Below are 20000 nucleotides of genomic sequence, written 5' to 3' on the forward strand. Positions count from 1 at the left end.
CCTAGAAGAGCATGTTAGGGGGAGTTTGGTGTGGTGGATCTAGATGGAACATCAGAGACCTCACCAAAAAAGTCCCACAGACTCTAACATCTTGCTGGAAGTATTCCCAAAGGATGAAACATATGTTGTTGTTTTTTACATAACAGATCATGAGAATCAGTTTTATTGGCCGAGTACGTTTAACACACAATTTCAAGGACTAACTAAAAACACAAACTAACGCGCGTGAGGCTAACAAATACTAGTATAGTGGTGAATTGAGCAAAAGCAAAAAGATGATGATGTGAGTATGAGTTAACACATTCACAACCCCAGATTAGTTGCAGAGTTATTATTTCACAGTGGTAATCAGAAGGTACTGTGAATGAACACATGTCCCAATACTTTCGCTCATTCTGTTTCCTCTCAAACTATTGAAAAAAAAAAAAGTACTTTTTCCCCCCCATCCATGTTTTATACTTTCATGTGAAGAAGAACCCACCGCCAGGCAGTACAACATCGCGGCTGCAGGTATTAAAGGCGGCTTAGTGTCGAGGCAGCGTGTTTTATCAGCGGACAGGTAACACGCCGCTAACTGGATTATTCCCGCCAACAAGGACGCGGGGCTTTCAAAGGCTTCCCGTAAACACCTTAACTCGGGCGCGGACCATCGCCGGCGTTTGCGGGCCGCGGCGCTCCGGCGGGGGCGAGCGGAGCTGAACGGGGATCGGGCTCAATTTCCACGCCGGAGCAGTTCGCGCTCGCATCCCCCGCCGTGTGATGCGTCTAAATACTTTATCTGAGGAGCACGACTCAAAGACTCAAACATTGTTTGTGATCACGTGGCGCTGAAGTACTTTTCAAGTCGGGGAAATTGTGTCTGCCGCCTTTTGGATGTTTCGCCATGCTATTTTTAGGCCTCCGGTCGCTTTGCATAGTTTTTACACGTTAAAATGCCCAGACTTGTCACGTCAAAAAAACCCACTAGTGGACTTTGAGGCAAAAAAGCGAAACCACGTGCCTGACGCAGCATGAGGTTGCCGTCCTTGTTGAGGTTGATGTCCACGTAGAACACTTTGTTGTCGTTGGGCAGCGTGAAGATGGGCTCCTTGTTTTGAATCTGATCCCGGTCCTCCAGCTCCAGAGTCCCCATCTTCTCGTTCAACTTGTGGTCCTCCGGGACCTGCAGATCGTAGGTGCCTGTGGACATAATGTCCCAACATGTTTTGGGGGGGAAATACAGCGTATTTTCTGTTTTTGCCATTAAAAAACAGAGCATAAAACATTGAAAAAAAATGTTATGGCAACGGATAGATATAAAGTTGCTCTATAGCAGGGGTCCCCAAACTACGGCCCGCAGGCCAGATCCGGCCCGCTAGCGTCCAAAATCCGGTCCGTGGGAAGTCCCGTGTAAAAAAATATATATATATATACATATATATATATATATATATATATATATATATGTATATATATATATATATATATATATATATATATGTCTTGATTGGATTATCCAGAGAATAGTGCTCGATACCGTGGTAGAGCGCAATATGTAGGTGTGGGAAAAATCACAAGACTACTTCATCTCTACAGAACTGTTTCATGAGGGGTTCCCTCAATCATCAGGAGATTTTAATGGAAGCATTCACATACACTGGTTTATATAGGACACAGAGTGGGTGGGTACAGGCAGGCGTAAGGGCATGGTGATTGGCTCATGTGTTACCTAGGAGGTGTTTCCGTCTGTGGCGGCATGTTGAAATTATTTCACTGCGCTTGTTAAGGGATGATAGATCTGGATGATATATAATAAACAGTTTCTCTTTTAAGCATAGGTTGCATCTTTTATTACCACTGTTGTAAGGTGTGCTGGATGCAAGAATTTGCCATGTTATTGAATATTCAACATTATTGTCTTTGAGGTTCCAAATGTGTTTGCTGAGTTCTGTAGAATTCCGCAAAGTCTGGTTTCTAAAGGAGGCGTTGTGATTATTCCATCTTGTTTTGAACGCTCCTTCGGTTAATCCTACGTACGTGTCAGATGTGTTAATGTCCTTGCGTGTTACCTTTGCTTGGTAAACGACTGATGTCTGTAAGCACCCTCCGTTGAGAGGGCAATCAGGTTTCTTGCGACAGTTACATTCCTTATTGGTTTCAGAGTCGTTTAGTCTGGGGGTAGGCATATATATATATGTATATATATACTGTATATGTATGTATGTATGTGTGTATGTAAAAAATCACAAGACTACTTCATCTCTACAGAACTGTTTCATGTTTGCCCCTAGACAGAGCGACTCGAAAACCAACAAAGGCTGCAACTGCCGTAAGAAACCTGATTGCCCTCTCAACGGGGGATGCTTACAAACATCAGTCATTTACCAATCAAAGGCAACACGCAAGGACATTAACACATCCGACACGTACCTAGGATTAACCGAGGGAGAGTTCAAAACCAGATGGAACAATCACAAGGCTTCTTTTGGAAACCAAAGCCTGCAGAATTCTACAGAACTCAGCAAGCACATTTGGTACCTCAAAGACAATAATGTTAAATATTCAATAATTCTCGCATACATCACACCTTACAACAGTGGTAATAAAAGATGCAGCCTATGCTTAAAAGAGAAACAGTTTTATTATATACCACCCAGACCTGTCATCCCTCAATAAGCGCAGTGAAATTGTATCAGCATGCCGTCACAGACGGAGACACCTCCTAAGTAACACATGAGCCAAACACCACACCCCCACGCCTGCTTGTACCTACCCGTTCTGTGCCCTATACAAACCATGGTATGTGAATGCTTCTATTAACATCTCCTGATGATTGAGGGAAACCCTCATGAAACAGTTCTGTAGAGATGAAGTAGTCTTGTGATTTTTTTCCCACACATACATATATTGCGCTCTACCATGGTATCGAGTACTATTCTCTGGATAATCTAATTAAGACTATATATATATATATATATATATATACATATATATATATATATATACATATATATATATATATATACATATATATATATGTGTGTGTGTGTGTGTATATATATATGTGTGTATATATATATATATATATATATATATATATATATATATATATATATATATATATATATATATATATATATATATATATAGACCTAACCTCGATCTTGACCGCATGGTAAACTACCGGCCGGTGTCGCACCTTCCCTTTACCTCGAAAATCCTTGAAAAAATTGTTGCACAGCAGCGAAATGAACACTTTGCGTCTAACAATCTCTGTGAACCCTTTCAGTCCGGTATCAGGGCAACTAACTCTACGGAGACAGCTCTCGCAAAAATGACTAATGATTTATTGGTAACTATGGATGCTGATGCGTCATCCACGTTGCTGTCCCCTGAGCATTCAAAAACGTGGTTATTCAACCTCTGCTCAAAAGACCTAACCTCGATCCTGACCTCATGGTAATCTACCGACTGATGTCGCGCCTTCCCTTTATCTCGAAAATCCTCGAAAAAACTGTTGCACAGCAGCTAAAAGAACATTTCGCGTCTAACAATCTCTGTGAACCCTTTCAGTCTGGCTTCAGGGCAAATCAATCTAAGTATCGATGCAGATTCGTCATCCATGTTGCTGATACTTAATCTCAGCACTGCTTTCGATACCGTCGATCATAACAATTTTTTAGAAAGTATGAAAAAAAGCAGATTTCTGATTAAGGGCTTAACTTTGATAGATTGATTGACTTTGAATAAGTCCTTACGTCTGGTGAAGGAGGCGATGTTGTCGTTGGTGTCGCCGATGGTGATGGTGATGGATGTGGTGGATGTGCTGCCGGAGGCCATTCCCCTCATGTCCTGAGCCCGCACCACCACCACGTACTGGCTCTTGGTCTCGCGGTCCAGAGCGGTGGTCTTGCAGCTGACCATACCTTCAGGGACAGGCGCGCCACACAGACTTCAGCTCGCACTGGAGGAAGAACGTGAAGGGTTTTACAAAAGGGCCTACCTGTGACGCTGTCGATTTCAAAGGCGGCGAGGTCGCCATCTGGCGTCAGAGAGTAGCGCAGCTCGCCGTTGGCGGTGGTGGGGTCGTCGGCGTCGGTCGCCCTCACCTCGATCACTTTGGTTCCTGTTGAAGTTGTCCCAACAATGAACATGTGCACATTTAATAGGGAGGGATGTTCCCATCAGGGTTTTATGCTGCTGATACCGATCATCCGTGAGTCAGACCGGCCGATACCAGTAGAAATATCGATAATGCTTGAACTTTGGATTTTTGTCATTTATCAATTGTGAGTGCGATTAAAAGTTTAACAATATCAACACAATATTTAAACTGCTCTTTACTCTCTTTTATTACTGCAAGAGGAGCTTCAAAACATAGCCAGCGGCTAACGTCCAACCGCAGTAAGTGGTGTTTTAGCAACTTCTAAACAACTCATCCTCGCCTCCATGCGACAAATAAAGTACGTTTCTTAGAAGTATCATTCCTACAGGACAAGGAATAGTTAAACATGCTTCACTATACACCGTAGGACAGGGGTGTCAAACTCAAATACAGAGTGGGCCAAAATTTAAAACCGAACAAAGCCGCGGGCCAAGGTTGAACAAATTAACCTTTTAATAGGGACCCAAACAAGTTTTGCATTGAATATTGAACGAGCGAGACTTATATAACTTTATAGTGACATGCAAAATTGAGTTTCAAATAATATTTAAAAAAATATCAATGGCATATCAAATAAAATTTAAATAAAAATTGAATGCCTCTTTTCTATTTGCAGCCTTCTGAGGTAACTATCAAAATAAACTTTTTCCACAGGCTAATAATACATTTGAAAGTAAAATAACAATAAGGAATGAATCAAACATTCAAGCCTTGAAAGTAGCAAGAGAAAGTGAATGAATAAAACGTTGATTATTGCTCAGTTTGTTACACTGATGTGCTTAAACAAAGCTTATATAACCTAATAGTGCAAAATCAACTTTCAAAAAACAAACGAAAAAACATCACAGAAATAAAATTTTGATAATGGCGTGGCGCGGTGGGGGAGTGGCCGTGTGCAACCCGAGGGTCCCTGGTTCAATTCCCACCTAGTACCAACCTCGTCACGTCCGTTGTGTCCTGAGCAAGACACTTCACCCTTGCTCCTGATGGGTGCTGGTTGGCGCCTTGCATGGCAGCTCCCTCCATCAGTGTGTGAATGTGTGTGTGAATGGGTAAATGTGGAAGTAGTGTCAAAGCGCTTTGAGTACCTTGAAGGTAGAAAAGCGCTATACAAGTACAACCCATTTATCATTTATTTAATAAATTTGAAAATAAAAAATTGAGGTGGTCGGGGTTGGAGGGCGTCGGGGTTTGGTGGTAGCGGGGGTTGATATTGGGAGTCTCCCGGGAAAATCAGGAGGGTTGGCAAGTATGAGTATAAGCTGTAAATGCGGCATTGCCGCTGTTTAATCCTGGCGGGCCAGCTCTAATGTTAATTTGATATTGCCTCAAGGGCCAAATGAAATTACACAGCGGGCCAAATTTGGCCTGCGGGCCAGAGTTTGACACCCATGCCGTAGGAGGATACAATAGCTAACTGCTAACAGTAAGCTAGCACTCCTGAATGTAAACAAATGCCATGTGGGGATCTACACAGACATCGACTGTAACGATACCAAATAAAAGAGCCGCGTGTAGCCGATGCTACAATGATTGCGTTGATATTTTGCATACATACATTTGTTTGAGCAAAACAAAGTAAACAATAATTAAGCAAAAGTAAAAACTGCTAACTACTACTCTTGTATATCTTTTGGGGTTTGCCCTCAAAGTGTTCCTATGTCCAGGGAATTATTCCATGAATTTTTGACAAAAAAATAGTTTGAGAAAACAAAAATATCGCCCTAGTCACTGTAGTATTGATCATTTAGTGATATCACCTTTAGTATCGCAACCAATGTATGGTTACGTGTTGTGCACTTCTGGCCATGACAATGCTGAAACAGCAACAGTTGCTGTTATATTATCATTTCAAATGCGTATTCATCTACATATTTATCAAATAATAATAATTAATCCATCCATAATTCTTAAACTTTACTAAACACTTCTGTTATTTCAGGCTAGATTAATAGCTACCTTAGCTATTTCTATGCCTGATCCTGGCTTGCTCTGAGTGCGGAACATGGTGAGCCTCGTCCTTCGGGCACTAGACATCGATACAATGTTGATTATACATCAAGGGTCACCAACCTTTTTGAAACCAAGAGCTACTTCTTGGGTACTGATTAATGCGAAGGGCTACCAGTTTGATACACACTTAAATAAATTGCCAAAAATAGCCAATTTGCTCAACTTACCTTTAATAAATAAATCTATACATATAAAAAAATGGGTGTTTCTGTCTGTCATTCCGTCGTACAGTTTTTTTCGTTTTACGGAAGGTTTTTTGTAGAGAATGAATGATTAAAAAAAACACTTAATTGAACAGTTTAAAAGAGGAGAAAACATGGAAGAAAAAAAAAAGAAAATTACGTTTTAGAACAGTTTATCTTCAATTTTGACTCTTTAAAATTCAAAATTCAACCGACAGAAATGAGGAGAAAATTAGCTATTTTGAATCTTTTTGAAAAAAATTTAAAAAAGAATTTATGGAACATCATTAGTCATTTTTCCTGATTAAAATTAATTTTAGAATTTTGATGACATGTTTTAAATAGGTTAAAATCCACTTTGAAATAAGATTTCAATTTGATTCTACAGATTTTCTAGATTTGCCAGAATATTTTTTTTGAATTGTAATCATAATAAGTTTGAAGAAATATTTCACAAATATTCTTTGTCGAAAAAACAGAAGCTAAAATGAAGAATTCAATGAAAATTTATTTATTATTCTTTACAATATATATATATATATTTTAATTACTTAAACATTGATTTAAATTGCCAGGAAAGAAGAGGAAGGAATTTAAAAGGTAAAAAAGTATAAGTGTTTAAAAATCCTAAAATCATTTTTAAGGTTGTATTTTTTATCTAAAATTGTCTTTCTGAAAGTTATAAGAAGCAAAGTAAAAAAATAAATGAATTTATTTAAACAAGTGAAGACCAAGTCTTTAAAATATTTTATTGGATTTTCAAATTCTATTTGAGTTTTGTCTCTCTTAGAATTAAAAATGTCGAGCAAAGGGAGACCAGCTTGCTGGTAAATAAATACAATTTAAAAAATAGAGGCAGCTCACTGGTAAGTGCTGCTATTTGAGCTATTTTTAGAACAGGCCAGCGGGCTACTCATCTGGTCCTTACGGGCTACCTGGTGCCCGCGGGCACCGCGTTGGTGACCCCTGTTATACATACATGTTCTTTAAAACTGACTTTTAAACAACGTTCCAAAATAGTTTAAATCTCGACAACGTTAATGTCCAACATTGGATCCACGTTGTTGGTTGGGAAATTACCAAATTTCAAGCTGACATTGAATAAACGTCGCCAAAAAGTATGTTGTTTTAATATTGTGTTTGTGTTGTAGAATATTGGTTGGGAAATGACCAAAAATTCTATGGTCAAATCAACGTTAGGAACCAACATTGATTAAACATGGTCAAAAAGCATGTTGTTTCAACGTTGTATTTGTGTGGTAGAATATTGGTTGGGAAATGACCAAATTTCATTGGTCAAATTAATCTCACATGCTGAAATTAAATGAACCTCGTCAAAAAGCATGTTATTTCAACGTCGTATTTCTGATTTAATAAATTTGTTGGGAAATAATCAAAATTCAATGGTCAAATCGTCAGATCCCAACATTGATTCAAAATCATCAGAAAGCATGTTGTTTAAACGTTCTATTTTTGTTGTGGAATATTGGTTGAGAATTGAACAAATTTCAATGGTCAAATCGTCACAACCCAGCATAGATTAAACCTAGTCAAGTAATATGTTGTTTCAACGTAATATTTGTATTGTAGAATATTGTTTGGTAAATGACCAAAATTCAATGGTCAAATCAACATCACAACCCGACATTGCTTCAAGGTCGTCAAAAAGCATGTTTTTTCAACCTTATGTTTGAGTTGCTTAACGTCGGGTACCTAAATCAACAAGTTCTCAACATTGTTTTAATGTCTTGTTACTCCTTACTTTACCAAAAAAGTAATTAAATTACTGACGTCATTACTGTCATTCATTACCAGGGAAAATAATTATCCATCCATCCAGCCATTTTCTACCGCTTATTCCCTTTCGGGGTCGCGGGGGGCGCTGGCGCCTATCTCAGCTACAATCGGGCGGAAGGCGGGGTACACCCTGGACAAGTCGCCACCTCATCGCAGGGCCAACACAGAAAGACAGACAACATCCACACTCACATTCACACACTAGGGACAATTTAGTGTTGCCAATCAACCTATCCCCAGGTGCATGTCTTTGGAAGTGGGAGGAAGCCGGAGTACCCGGAGGGAACCCACGCATTCACGGGGAGAACATGCAAACTCCACACAGAAAGATCCTCAGCCTGGATTTGAACCCAGGATTGCAGGACCTTCGTATTGTGAGGCAGACGCACTAACCCCTCTGCCACCGTGAAGCCGGAAAGCCGGAAAATAATTAATGAGTTCCAAAATAAAAATTCTGACATAGGCAGTTGAGAGATGGTTCATGAGAGCAGAGTGAGCGTGCCTTTGAAAAGGCAGTGCCTGCTGCCAGGTGACGCATGACGTCAGAGCTGCATTGAGCTCAACTGTGTTTGTTAGCATAGCAGTGGCAGTTTGCATACAGTGACGGCCTTTCTGTTGAATATTTTCGCCGGATTGCGTTAGCGCTTGTCAACAAAGACACTGAATGTGCTTCCGTGGCTGTAGTGTCCTTATCCACAAAAGGGGTCCAGTAGGATTGCAAAGCTTGTCACGGCAGTCATTGATTTGTTGTTCATTATCCCCTCATAGTAGTAGTTGGGTGTGCATTTAGCTTACATATTGTTTGCTGTGTGATGTTGCCGCTTCTTTATTTGGTATCAGGTTCATTTTAGCGTGATGCTGCTCGTTGCTTTCATGAGTAAAAAGTATTCTGCCACGTTACATCCAACACATCGTGAACGCCGCTGTAAGGTACGTAAAGGTAATTAGATTACTTGTTAATCGTAAAAGTAATAGTAACACCGTTATTACGTAGCGTTTTCCTAATGCTGTCCTCCAGTGATGATGTTACTTGATAATGTAGTAATGTAGTTGCAAATGAACGCACTTAACTTAGGGGAACGGCTTGATAACTGTGGCTATCGACACATTTTAACCACTGTTTCTACGGTCTTACCTATGGTGGACCGCTCCATGATGGATCCATTGTAAGTTCTGGGGAACACGGGGCTGTTGTCGTTGATGTCCGTCACCTGGACCACGAAGTCTCCCGAGTCTTCGATGAGCCTGTTGTTGCCGTCGTACATCCTGGCGGTCAAATGGTACGAGCTCTTCTCCTCCCGGTCCAAAGACTTGCTGACGAACAGGTCGCCTTTCTGGTCCACCGTGAAGATGTTGTCGGCGCCTTCTCCCTCGATTTTGAACCTCTTCACCTCCACTCGCTGACTGGACTTGAGCTGGGAAAAAAGATGAGAAAAGATCGTTTTACCAGGTTATATATATATATTTTTTTTTTACAAAACCCGTTTCCATTTGAGTAGGGAAATTGTGTTAGATGTAAATATAAATGGAATACAATGATTTGCAAATCCTTTTCAACCCATATTCAATTGAATGCACTACAAATACAAAATATTTGATGTTCAAACTCATAAACTTAATTTTTTTTTTGCAAATAATAATTAACTTACAATTTCATGGCTGCAACACCTGCCAAAGTAGTTGGGAAAGGGCATGTTCACCACTGTGTATTACACCTTTTCTTTTAACAACACTCAATAAATGTTTGGGAACTGAGGAAACTAATTGTTAAAGCTTTGAAAGTGGAATTCTTTCCCGTTCTTGTTTTATGTAGAGCTTTAGTCGTTCAACAGTCCGGGGTGTCCGCTGTCGTATTTTGCGCTTCAGGATGCGCCACACGTTTTCGATGGGAGACAGGTCTGGACTGCAGGCGGGCCAGGAAAGGGGTTTTCTGAAGTGTTCCTGAGCCCATGTGGTGATATCCTTTAGAGATTACAGTGGCGTCTGAGGGATCGAAAGTCACGGTCATTTGATGTTGGTTTCCGGCCCTGCCGCTTACGTGTAGTGATTTCTCCAGATTCTCTGAACCTTTTGATGATATTATGGACCGTAGATGTTGAAATCCCTAAATTCCTTGCAATTGCACTTTGAGAAACGACGTTCTTAAACTGTTTGAATATTTACTCACGCAGTTGTGGACAAAGGGGTGTACCTCGCCCCATCCTTTCTTGTGAAAGACTGAGCATTTTTTGGGAAGCTGTTTTTATACCCAATCATGGCACCCACCTTTTCCCTTTTAGCCTGCACACCTCTGGGATGTTCCAAATAAGTGTTTGATGAGTATGCCTCAACTTTATCAGTATTTATTGCCACCTTTCCCATTTTCTTTGTCACGTGTTGCTGTCATCAAATTCTAAAGTTAATGATTATTTGCAAAAAAATAAAATGTTTATCAGTTTGAACATCAAATATGTTGTGTTTGTAGCATATTCAACTGAATATGGGTTGAAAATGATTCGCAAATCATTGTATTCCGTTTATATTTACATCTAACACAATTTCCCAACTTACATTGGGGCAAAAAAGTATTTAGTCAGCCACCGATTGTGCAAGTTCTCCCACTTAAAATGATGACAGAGGTCTGTAATTTTCATCATAGGTACACTTCAACTGGGAGAGACAGAATGTGAAAAAAAAATCCAGGAATTCACATTGTAGGAATTTTAAAGAATTTATTTGTAAATTATGGTGGAAAATAAGTGTTTGGTCAACCATTCAAAGCTCTCACTGATGGAAGGAGGTCTTGGCTCAAAATCTCACGATACATGGCCCCATTCATTCTTTCCTTAACACGGATCAATCGTCCTGTCCCCTTAGCAGAAAAACAGCCCCAAAGCATGATGTTCCCACCCCATGCTTCACAGTAGGTATGGTGTTCTTGGGATGCAACTCAGTATTTTTCTTCCTCCAAACACGACAAGTTGACTTTATACCAAAAAGTTATATTTTGGTTTCATTTGACCACATGACATTCGCCCAATCCTCTGCTGTATCATCCATGTATCCATTTTGGTATAAACTCAACTTGTTGTGTTTGGATGAAGAAGAATACTGAGTTGCATCCCAAGAACACCATACCTACTGTGAAGCATGGGGGTGGAAACATCATGCTTTGGGGCTGTTTTTCTGCTAAGGGGACAGGACGATTGATCCGTGTTAAGGAAAGAATGAATGGGGCCATGTATCGTGAGATGTTGAGCCAAAACCTCCTTCCATCAGTGAGAGATTTGAATGGTTGACCAAAAACTTATTTTCCACCATAATTTACAAATAAATTCTTTAAAATTCCTACAATGTGAATTCCTGGATTTTTTTTTTCACATTCTGTCTCTCACAGTTGAAGTGTACCTATGATGAAAATTACAGACCTCTGTCATCTTTTTGAGTGCGAGAACTTGCACAATCGCTGGCTGACTAAATACTTTTTTGCCCCACTGTACATGGAAACGGGGTTTGTACAAGCAATGACTTTTCAGGCCAACACTGTAAGTCAAGTCTTACGTCAGCAGCCAGGAGGAGCTTTTATTTTGAAAAAAAGGTTTTATTATCATTCATATACTAAATACCGTTTACCTGTCCGATCTTGTAAGGCCTGGGTGCCGGTTTCTCCTCCTCCACGTAGAGAGAGTTCCAGATCCATTCCCTCTTCACCCTGGACAGGACTGGACGGCTCTCCTTCTTCACGATGTCGTCCAGGCCCGACTCCTCAGACGTGCGCCAAGCCAGGGCGAGCATAAGCCCCGCGGTCCAAAGGCGAAGCAGACCCATGATCTACGGAGAGGCGAGAGGGGAGGAATAAGACGTGAGGATGAGCAGATGACCGACATTAAAACCACTTATCAGCAGCACACACGCTCCCGTCTCCGCGCCAGGGCCGGGGGACTCCAGGCCAAGGACCCGTCGTCCCTTCACGAGTGGTCCTCTGAGCTCGAGGTCTGCCTATCTTGGCGGACCAGGACTCTTAAAGCGTTTCAGCCGGGGACCCGAATGAAACATTTAGCCTGTCGCCGGGGGAGCGCGCTGAAAGCATGTCGCTCCCGCGTCCGCACGGGGATTTCATTAAACATGGGCCTCTGACCCAGTTTGGGTCCTGATACACGGCACAGACCACGACGGCCGAGCGAGACCGGGGGGGGGGCTGACATTAAAACCACTTAACATGTCTTGTCTCCGTCGGCCGTTACGGCGGCCACTTAGCCTGCCGCTGTTTGACATTTTCCAATGTCTGATCCGCCTTTCATGTTTCCTCTCGAGACACGTCTGCGTCTGAAGGGCGGCTGATAAGTCGGAGCGTTCAGAGGCAAGACGGAGCGAGGGTCCGACTTGGACGTGATGTCATCTGGCAGCAGGTGCGCATTCCTGGCGCCTGACCTCATCGCGGCGACACCCTGATTGCGACGCGCCATCTTACCGCTGATGCGAGGAGATTTGTGATTTAATATAGTTTCTGTATGAGAGCAAACATTCCTAGTTGTTAGAAATCCCACTGTTAATGTTGAGAGTATCTGGCAAGCACTGTTTTGTCCTACACATTTCAGCGACCCTTGAACTCGTCGTAGTTTGTTTGCATGTGCAACTTTCTCTGTGTTTCATGCCCCTCCTTCTTCGTCTCATTTTGTCCACCAAACATTTTATGCTGTGCGTGAATGTGCAAAGCTCCAGTTTTGTTGGCCTGTGCTAACATTAAAGTGCGAGCTTTTTGAGCTAATTTGGCAACCGTTTACCCAAGAGCGGGGGTCAGCAACTGGCGGCAGACAGCTCTTTAGCGCCGCCCTAGTGGCTCCCTGGACCTCTTTCAGAGATGTGTGCAAATGGAAAAAGATGACGAAAAAATAAGTGTTTTGGTTTTAATATATTTTCTCTATGAGAACAAACATGACACAAAGCTTCCTAGTTGTTAGAAATCCCACTGTTTATGTTATACATGCTTCACTGATGAGAGTATTTGGCGAGCACCGTTTTGTCCTACACATTTCAGCGATCCCTGAACTCGTAGTTTGTTTGCATGTACAACTTTCTCCGTAATTTATGCCAATCCTTCTTTGTCTCATTTTGTCCACCAAACCTTTTATGCTGTGCGTGAATGCACAAAGCTCCAGTTTTGTTGGCCTGTGCTTAATCTAAAATGTTAGCTTTTTTAATTCATTTGGCAACAGTTTGCGGGGGTCAGAAACCCGTGGCATGAGGCTTTTTAGCGCCGCCCTAGTGGCTCCATGGACCTCTTTCAGAGATGTGTGAAAATTGAAAAAGGAAAAAGAAAACATTTTTTTGTATTTGTTTTAATATATTTTCTGTATGAGAACAAACGTTCCTAGTTGTTAGAAATCCCACTGTTTATGTTATACATACACATTTCAGCGATCCCTGAACTCGTCGTAGTTTGTTTGCATGTGCAACTTTCTCTGTGTTTCATGCCCCCCTTCTTTGTCTCATTTTGTCCACCAAATGTTTTATGCTGTGCGTGAGTGCATCAAAGGTGAGGTTTGTTGATTTCATTGATTTGCTGGAGTGCTAATTAGGCATATTTGGTCAATCCATGACTACAAGCTAAAAAAAATAGTTTTGATATTTTTTCTGTATGAGAACAAACATGACCCAAACCTTCCTAGTTGTTAGAAATCCCACCCTTTATATTATACATGCTTCACTGATGAGAGTATTTGGCGAACGCCGTTTTGTCCTACCCATTTCAGCGATCCCTGAACTCGTCGTAGTTTTTTTGCATGTACAACTTTCTCTGTGTTTCATGCCCCTCCTTCATTGTCTCATTTTGTCCACCAAATGTTTTATGCTGTGCGTAAGTGCATCAAAGGTGAGCTTTGTTGATTTCATTGATTTGCTGGAGTGCTACTTAGGCATATTTGGTCAATCCATGACTACAAGCTAAAAAAAATTGTTTTGATATTTTTTCTGTATGAGAACAAACATGACACAAACCTTCCTAGTTGTTAGAAATCCCACCCTTTATATTATACATGCTTCACTGATGAGAGTATTTGGCGAACGCCGTTTTGTCCTACCCATTTCAGCGATCCCTGAACTTGTCGTAGTTTGTTTGCATGTACAACTTTCTCCGTGTTTTATGCCACTCCTTCTTCGTCTCATTTTGTCCACCAAACGTTTTATGCTGTGCGTGAATGCACAAAGTTCCAGCTTGTTGGCCTGTGCTAACATTAAAGTGCTAGCTTTTTTGAGCTAATTTGGCAACAGTTTACCCAAGAGCGGGGATCAGCAACCCGCGGCTCTATTTTGTCTCATTTTGTCCACCAAACGTTTTATGCTGTGCTTGAATGCGTCAAAGGTGAGCTTTGTTGGTTTCATTGTTTTGCCGGAGTGCTTATCAGGCATATTTAGTCAATCCATGACGACAAGCTGCCGCTAATGAATCAGTGATGTTTTTTTGTTTGTGGTTTGCAAACAACCGTGTAGAGCAGGGGTGTCCAAAGTTCAGCCATTTGCAGCTCCAGTTTTGTTTGGCCGCAGAAAAAAAAGAAAAGAAAGTTGTGAGGGCTACGTACTAAAAAGTCAAAGCATTTTGTAAAAAAAAAAAAAAAAAAAAAAAAAAAAAAAATCCTCGGGTCACGGGGGCATCAGCCTAAGCAGGGAAACCCAGCCTCTCCTCTCCCTAGCTACTTTGTCCAGCTCTTACCTTCCGTGTCCTGGGTCTCCGCGCCCTAAACACTTTTGGGGGGCTTCCTGACCAGATACCAACTCATCTGGCTCATCTCGTGATCATAAACAAAAATATTATATCTATTTAAAGACTTAGTGTCGGCTTTGTGTTATAAGCGAAATGTGCATTATTCACTGTGAAAAAGTGTGGCTCAGTGATGGTAGAGTGGCTGTGCCAGCAACTTGAGGCTTCCAGGTTCGATCCAAGCTTCCGCCATCCTAGTCACTGCCGTTGTGTCCTTGGGCAAGACACTTTACCCACCTGCTCCCAGTGCCACCCACACTGGTTTAAATGTAACTTAGATATTGGGTTTCACTATGTAGAGCGCTTTGAGTCACTAGAGCAGGGGTCACCAACGCGGTGCCCGCGGGCACCAGGTAGCCCGTAAGGACCAGATGAGTCGCCCGCTGGCCGGTTCTAAAAATAGCTCAAATAGCAGCACTTACCTGTGAGCTGCCTCTATTTTTTAAATTGTATTTATTTACTAGCAAGCTGGCCTCTCTTTGCTCGAAATTTTTAATTCTATGAGAGACAAAACTCAAATAGAATTTGAAAATCCAAGAAAATATTTTAAAGACTTTGTCATCACTTGTTTAAATAAATTCATTTTTTTTTTTACTTTGCTTCTTATAACTTTCAGAAAGACAATTTTAGAGAGAAAATACAACCAAAATACAACCAAAAAATTATTTTACTTTTTTACCTTTTAAATTCCTTCCTCTTCTTTCCTGACAATTTAAATCAATGCTAAAAAAAACACATTGTTTTTATTGTAAAGAATAATAAATACATTTTTATTTAATTCTTCATTTTAGCTTCTGTTTTTTCGACGAAGAATATTTGTGAAATGTTTCTTCAAACTTATTATGATTAAAATCCTAAATAATTATTCTGGCAAATCTAGAAAATCTGTAGAATAAATTGAGATTTTATTTCAAAGTCTTTTGAATTTCTTTTAAAATTTTTGTCCTGGGAAATGTAGAAGAAATAATGATTTGTCTTTGTTAGAAATGTAGCTTGGTCCAATTTGTTATATATTCTATCAAAGTGCAGATTGGATTTTAACCTATTTAAAACATGTCATCAAAATTCTAAAATTAATCTTAATTAGGAAAAATCACTAATGATGTTCCATAAATTCTTTTTTAAATTTTTCCAAAAAGATTGGAATTAGGTAGTTTTTCTCTTCATTTTTTTTAGAGTAAATTTTGAATTTTAAAGAGTCGAAATTGAAGATAAACTGTTTCAAAATTTTATTTTCATTTTTTTTCATGTTTTCTCATCTTTTAAACCGTTCAATTAAGTGTTTTTTTTCCTCATTTATTCTCTACAAAAAACCTTCCGTAAAAGGAAAAAAAATGTATGACGGAATGACAGACAGAAATACCAATTTTTTTATATATATAGATTTATTTATCAAAGGTAAATTGAGCAAATTGGCTACTTCTGGCAATTTATTTAAGTGTGTATCAAACTGGTAGCCCTTCGCATTAATCAGTACCCAAGAAGTAGCTCTTGGTTTCAAAAAGGTTGGTGACCCCTGCACTACAGCAGTGGTTCTTAACCTGGGTTCAGTAGAACCCCAGGGGTTCGGTGAGTTGGCCTCAGGGGTTCGGCATAGGTCAAGACACACCCGAGTCATTGTGTAAATAAAAACTTCTCCCTTCCGCAGTATTATGCATACCCCCCAAAAAATGTCCCTCTAATTTTCCATCGGATTCGCAGGTGTGTATTTTGTTGTGAGTTCATGCACTGAGTTGTTTTTTTTCTTTGAACAAGACGATGTTCATGCACGGTTCATTTGGTGCACCAGTAAAAAAAAAACATATAACTTTGTCTTGAATTTGGGAAAAAAAACATTTTATTTCTCACTAAAGAAGGGTTCGGTGAATGCGCATATGAAACTGGTAGGGTTCGGTACCTCCAACAAGGTTAAGAACCACTTCACTAGAGAAAAGCGCTATATTAAAAATAATTCACTCCACTCCACTTCATGGTTTCTGGGTGTTGTTGATAAATGGCTTTTCGCTTTGCATAGTAGTTTCAACTTGCACTTACAGATGTCCTCATAGACTCCTTAGTTTCCCCCTTTCGTATCACCCTTCCCTCGATATCCGCCTTCATTCTCCTCATAGTCTCCTTAGTCTTGTCAGGCTTTCCCCTGACAGTTTGTCTATGTTTTAGTTTTTTCCTCTGCATTTGTCTTTGTTTCCTCTGTGTTTAGTATCTCCTGTCTTTAGTTCCTGTCAAGTGCTCTTATTTTGGTTCAACTTCCTGTATGTCTCCCTGTGTGCTGTTGTCACCTCATCTGCGGCTGATTGGCACCTGGCCACACCTGTTGTCAATCAGCCTGCTCCTATTTGTACCCACTTTGTCTTCCAGTCAGTGCTGAAACATTGTATTGTATTGTCTTGTCGATAACACGTCTAGTCGCTCTTGTGATGTGTTATCGCTCCTGTCGTGTCGTACATTGTCTTTGCAGCGTAGCGGTAAGCTGTATTCAGTTGATGTTTGTAGCTTACTATTTTTTTGTTCCCTGCTTCCGTTTTATTTTTCATTATACAAGTAAGACTTCTGTTTGCCTGTTTGCTGCCCGCTAGCTCCTGTTCGTTATTTTCTAGCTCCCAGGCTAGCTCCTTTTTTTTGATCATCCGCCTCATGCGCGCTTTGTGTTTGTACCCTTTTGGTTTTGTTTTTGTCTTAGTATTTAATTAAATCATGTTTTCACATTCCATGCCTGCCTCCATCTCTGCATCTTGGGGTTCGTCACCAAATAACCATGACAAGTCTCCACCTTTTAATCTCACCCTTTCCTCGATATCATCCCTCCTTCAGTCCTCCATTGTCCCCCTCCCTGCATTCCCCCATCCCCCTCCGTGTCTTGGGTGAGATCATCTCGGCAATGTTTTTCCCGTCCTCCGCGCGGGCCGACTCGATGCGTCCCCGTGGACAGATTAGCGTGTTTTATTGTCTGGCGGCCATTAGCGGCGGGGCAGGGATAACGAGAGATTAGAAGGCGGGGATTATTCCGCCGGCAAAGTCGTCTCCCTCTAATGGCCTAATCTCGTATCGTGGCGACCTGCGGTGACCCCCTCGGCGCGGCTCGCGGTAAATCAGCTCAGACAAAGACGCCCACCACCACTTTTGTTGGCTTTTTCATTTTCATCGTCTTGTTTTGGGAGGCTTTGTGCGGCGGTCCTTTCATTGCTAAATTCATTAAGTGTGTGTGTGTGTGTGTGTGTTTGTTGTTGCCAGTGAATTATTATCTGAATGAAATTAGAGCTGGCTAAATCGTTAGCCTTCGTCTCTTTTAGTGGCGCACACCTTTGCTCTCGTGCGCGGCTTCGATATAAGAATCGTGGAGTTTTCAGGGTCTACATTTTTTTTTGAATAAAGCACTTAAAATTGCCATTACCATATTCCTTTCAGCCAACAGGGTTCATTTGCTTGTGTAGATGTGACAAAACATTCACACAATATGTCGTTTGTCTGCTAAACATGTTGGTGGGAGTTCATACCGCAGCCCATTTTTTTCTCGTTCAACAAGGTCATGTGCATTTATTATTTAAAATGTCTATTGCTGTGTACAAATAAAATGCATTTAAATAGAATATTATATGCAATATAATGAGACTAACATTGTATGGAATATAATAGCATTTAATTTAATGTATATCTTATATTTTTAAAATATTCTATGTAATATTTTTACATTTATTTAAATATCCTAAATAGTTTCCATTTACAAAACCCAAAAGCAGTGAAGTTGGCACGTTGTGTAAATGGTAAATACAAACAGAATACAATGATTTTAAAATTATTTTCAACTTATATTCTATTGAATAGAATGCAAAGACAAGATATTTAATGTTCCAACTGAGAAATGTTTAACTTGGCAGCAACACATTGCAAAAAAGTTGGCACCGGGGCATTTTTACCACTGTGTTACATGGCCTTCCCTTTTAACACTCAGTACGCATTTGGGAACTGAGGAGACCAATTTTTGAAGCTTTTCAGGTGGAATTCTTTCCCATACTTGCTTAAGTTGTTCAACAGTCCGGGGTCTCCGTTGTGGTATTTTAGGCTTTATATTGCGCCACACATTTTCAATGAGAGACAGGTCTGGACTACAGGCAGGCCAGTCCAGTACCCACAATCTTGTGCTATGAAGCCACGCTGTTGTAACAGGTGGCTTGGCATTGTCTTGCTGAAATAAGCAGGGGCGTCCATGATAACGTTGCTTGAATGACAACATATGTTGCTCCAAAACCTGTATGTACCTTTCAGCATTAATGGTGCCTTCACAGATGTGTAAGTTACCCATGCCTTGGGCACTAATGCACCCCCATACCATCACAGATGCTGGCTTTTGAACTTTGCGCCTATAACAATCCGGATGGTTATTTTCCTCTTTGTTCTGGAGGACACCATGTCCTCGGTTTCCAAATATAATTTGAAATGTGGACTCGTCATACCACAGAACATCTTTCCACTTTGCATCAGTCCATCTTAGGTGAGCTCGGGTCCAGCGAAGCCGACGGCGTTTCAGGATACTGTTGATGGATGGGTTTCGCTTCGCATAGTAGAGTTTTAACTTGCACTTACATATGTAACGACCAACTGTAGTTACTGACAGTGGTTGTATGAATTGTTCCTGAGCTCATGTGGTGATAACCTTTACACACTGATGTAGGTTTTTGATGCACTACCGGCTGAGGGATCAAGAGTTCATAATATCATCACTTACGTGCAGTGATTTCTCCAGATTCTCTGAACTTTTTGATGATTTTACGGACCGTAGATGGTAAAATCCCTAAATTCCTTGCAATAGCTCGTTGAGAAATGTTGTTCTAAAACTGTTCGGCAATTTGCTTACAAAGTGGTGACTCTCACCCTATCCTTGTTTGTGAATTACTTGGCATTTCATGGAAGCTGCTTTTATACCCAATCATGGCACCCACCTGTTCCCAATTAGCCTGCACACCTGTGGGATTTTCCAAATAAGTATTTGATGAGCATTCCTCAACTTTATCAGTATTTATTGCCACCTTTCCCAACTTCTTTGTCATGTGTTGCTGGCATCAAATTCTAAAGTTAATGATTATTTGCAAAACAAAAAAATGTTTATCAGTTTGAACATCAAATATGTTGT

General features: G+C 40.6%; 1 protein-coding gene across 1 annotated transcript in view; it reads right to left on the reverse strand.

The window, feature by feature from the left end:
• The window catches only part of cdh5 (cadherin 5), a 98239-nt gene that overhangs the window by 51643 nt on the left and 26596 nt on the right, over nucleotides 1-20000 (reverse strand). Inside the window, exons 2-6 of the mRNA XM_061911356.1 lie at nucleotides 11749-11946; nucleotides 9272-9551; nucleotides 3983-4105; nucleotides 3738-3905; nucleotides 1001-1179 (exon numbers count right to left, since the gene is read on the reverse strand). Of these exons, the coding sequence (XP_061767340.1) occupies nucleotides 1001-1179; nucleotides 3738-3905; nucleotides 3983-4105; nucleotides 9272-9551; nucleotides 11749-11943 (945 nt within the window). The 5' untranslated portion in view covers nucleotides 11944-11946. The remainder of the gene's footprint in view (nucleotides 1-1000; nucleotides 1180-3737; nucleotides 3906-3982; nucleotides 4106-9271; nucleotides 9552-11748; nucleotides 11947-20000) is intronic.

Source organism: Nerophis ophidion, linkage group LG09 (genome assembly GCF_033978795.1).
Source record: "Nerophis ophidion isolate RoL-2023_Sa linkage group LG09, RoL_Noph_v1.0, whole genome shotgun sequence".
NCBI classification, from domain to species: domain Eukaryota; kingdom Metazoa; phylum Chordata; class Actinopteri; order Syngnathiformes; family Syngnathidae; genus Nerophis; species Nerophis ophidion.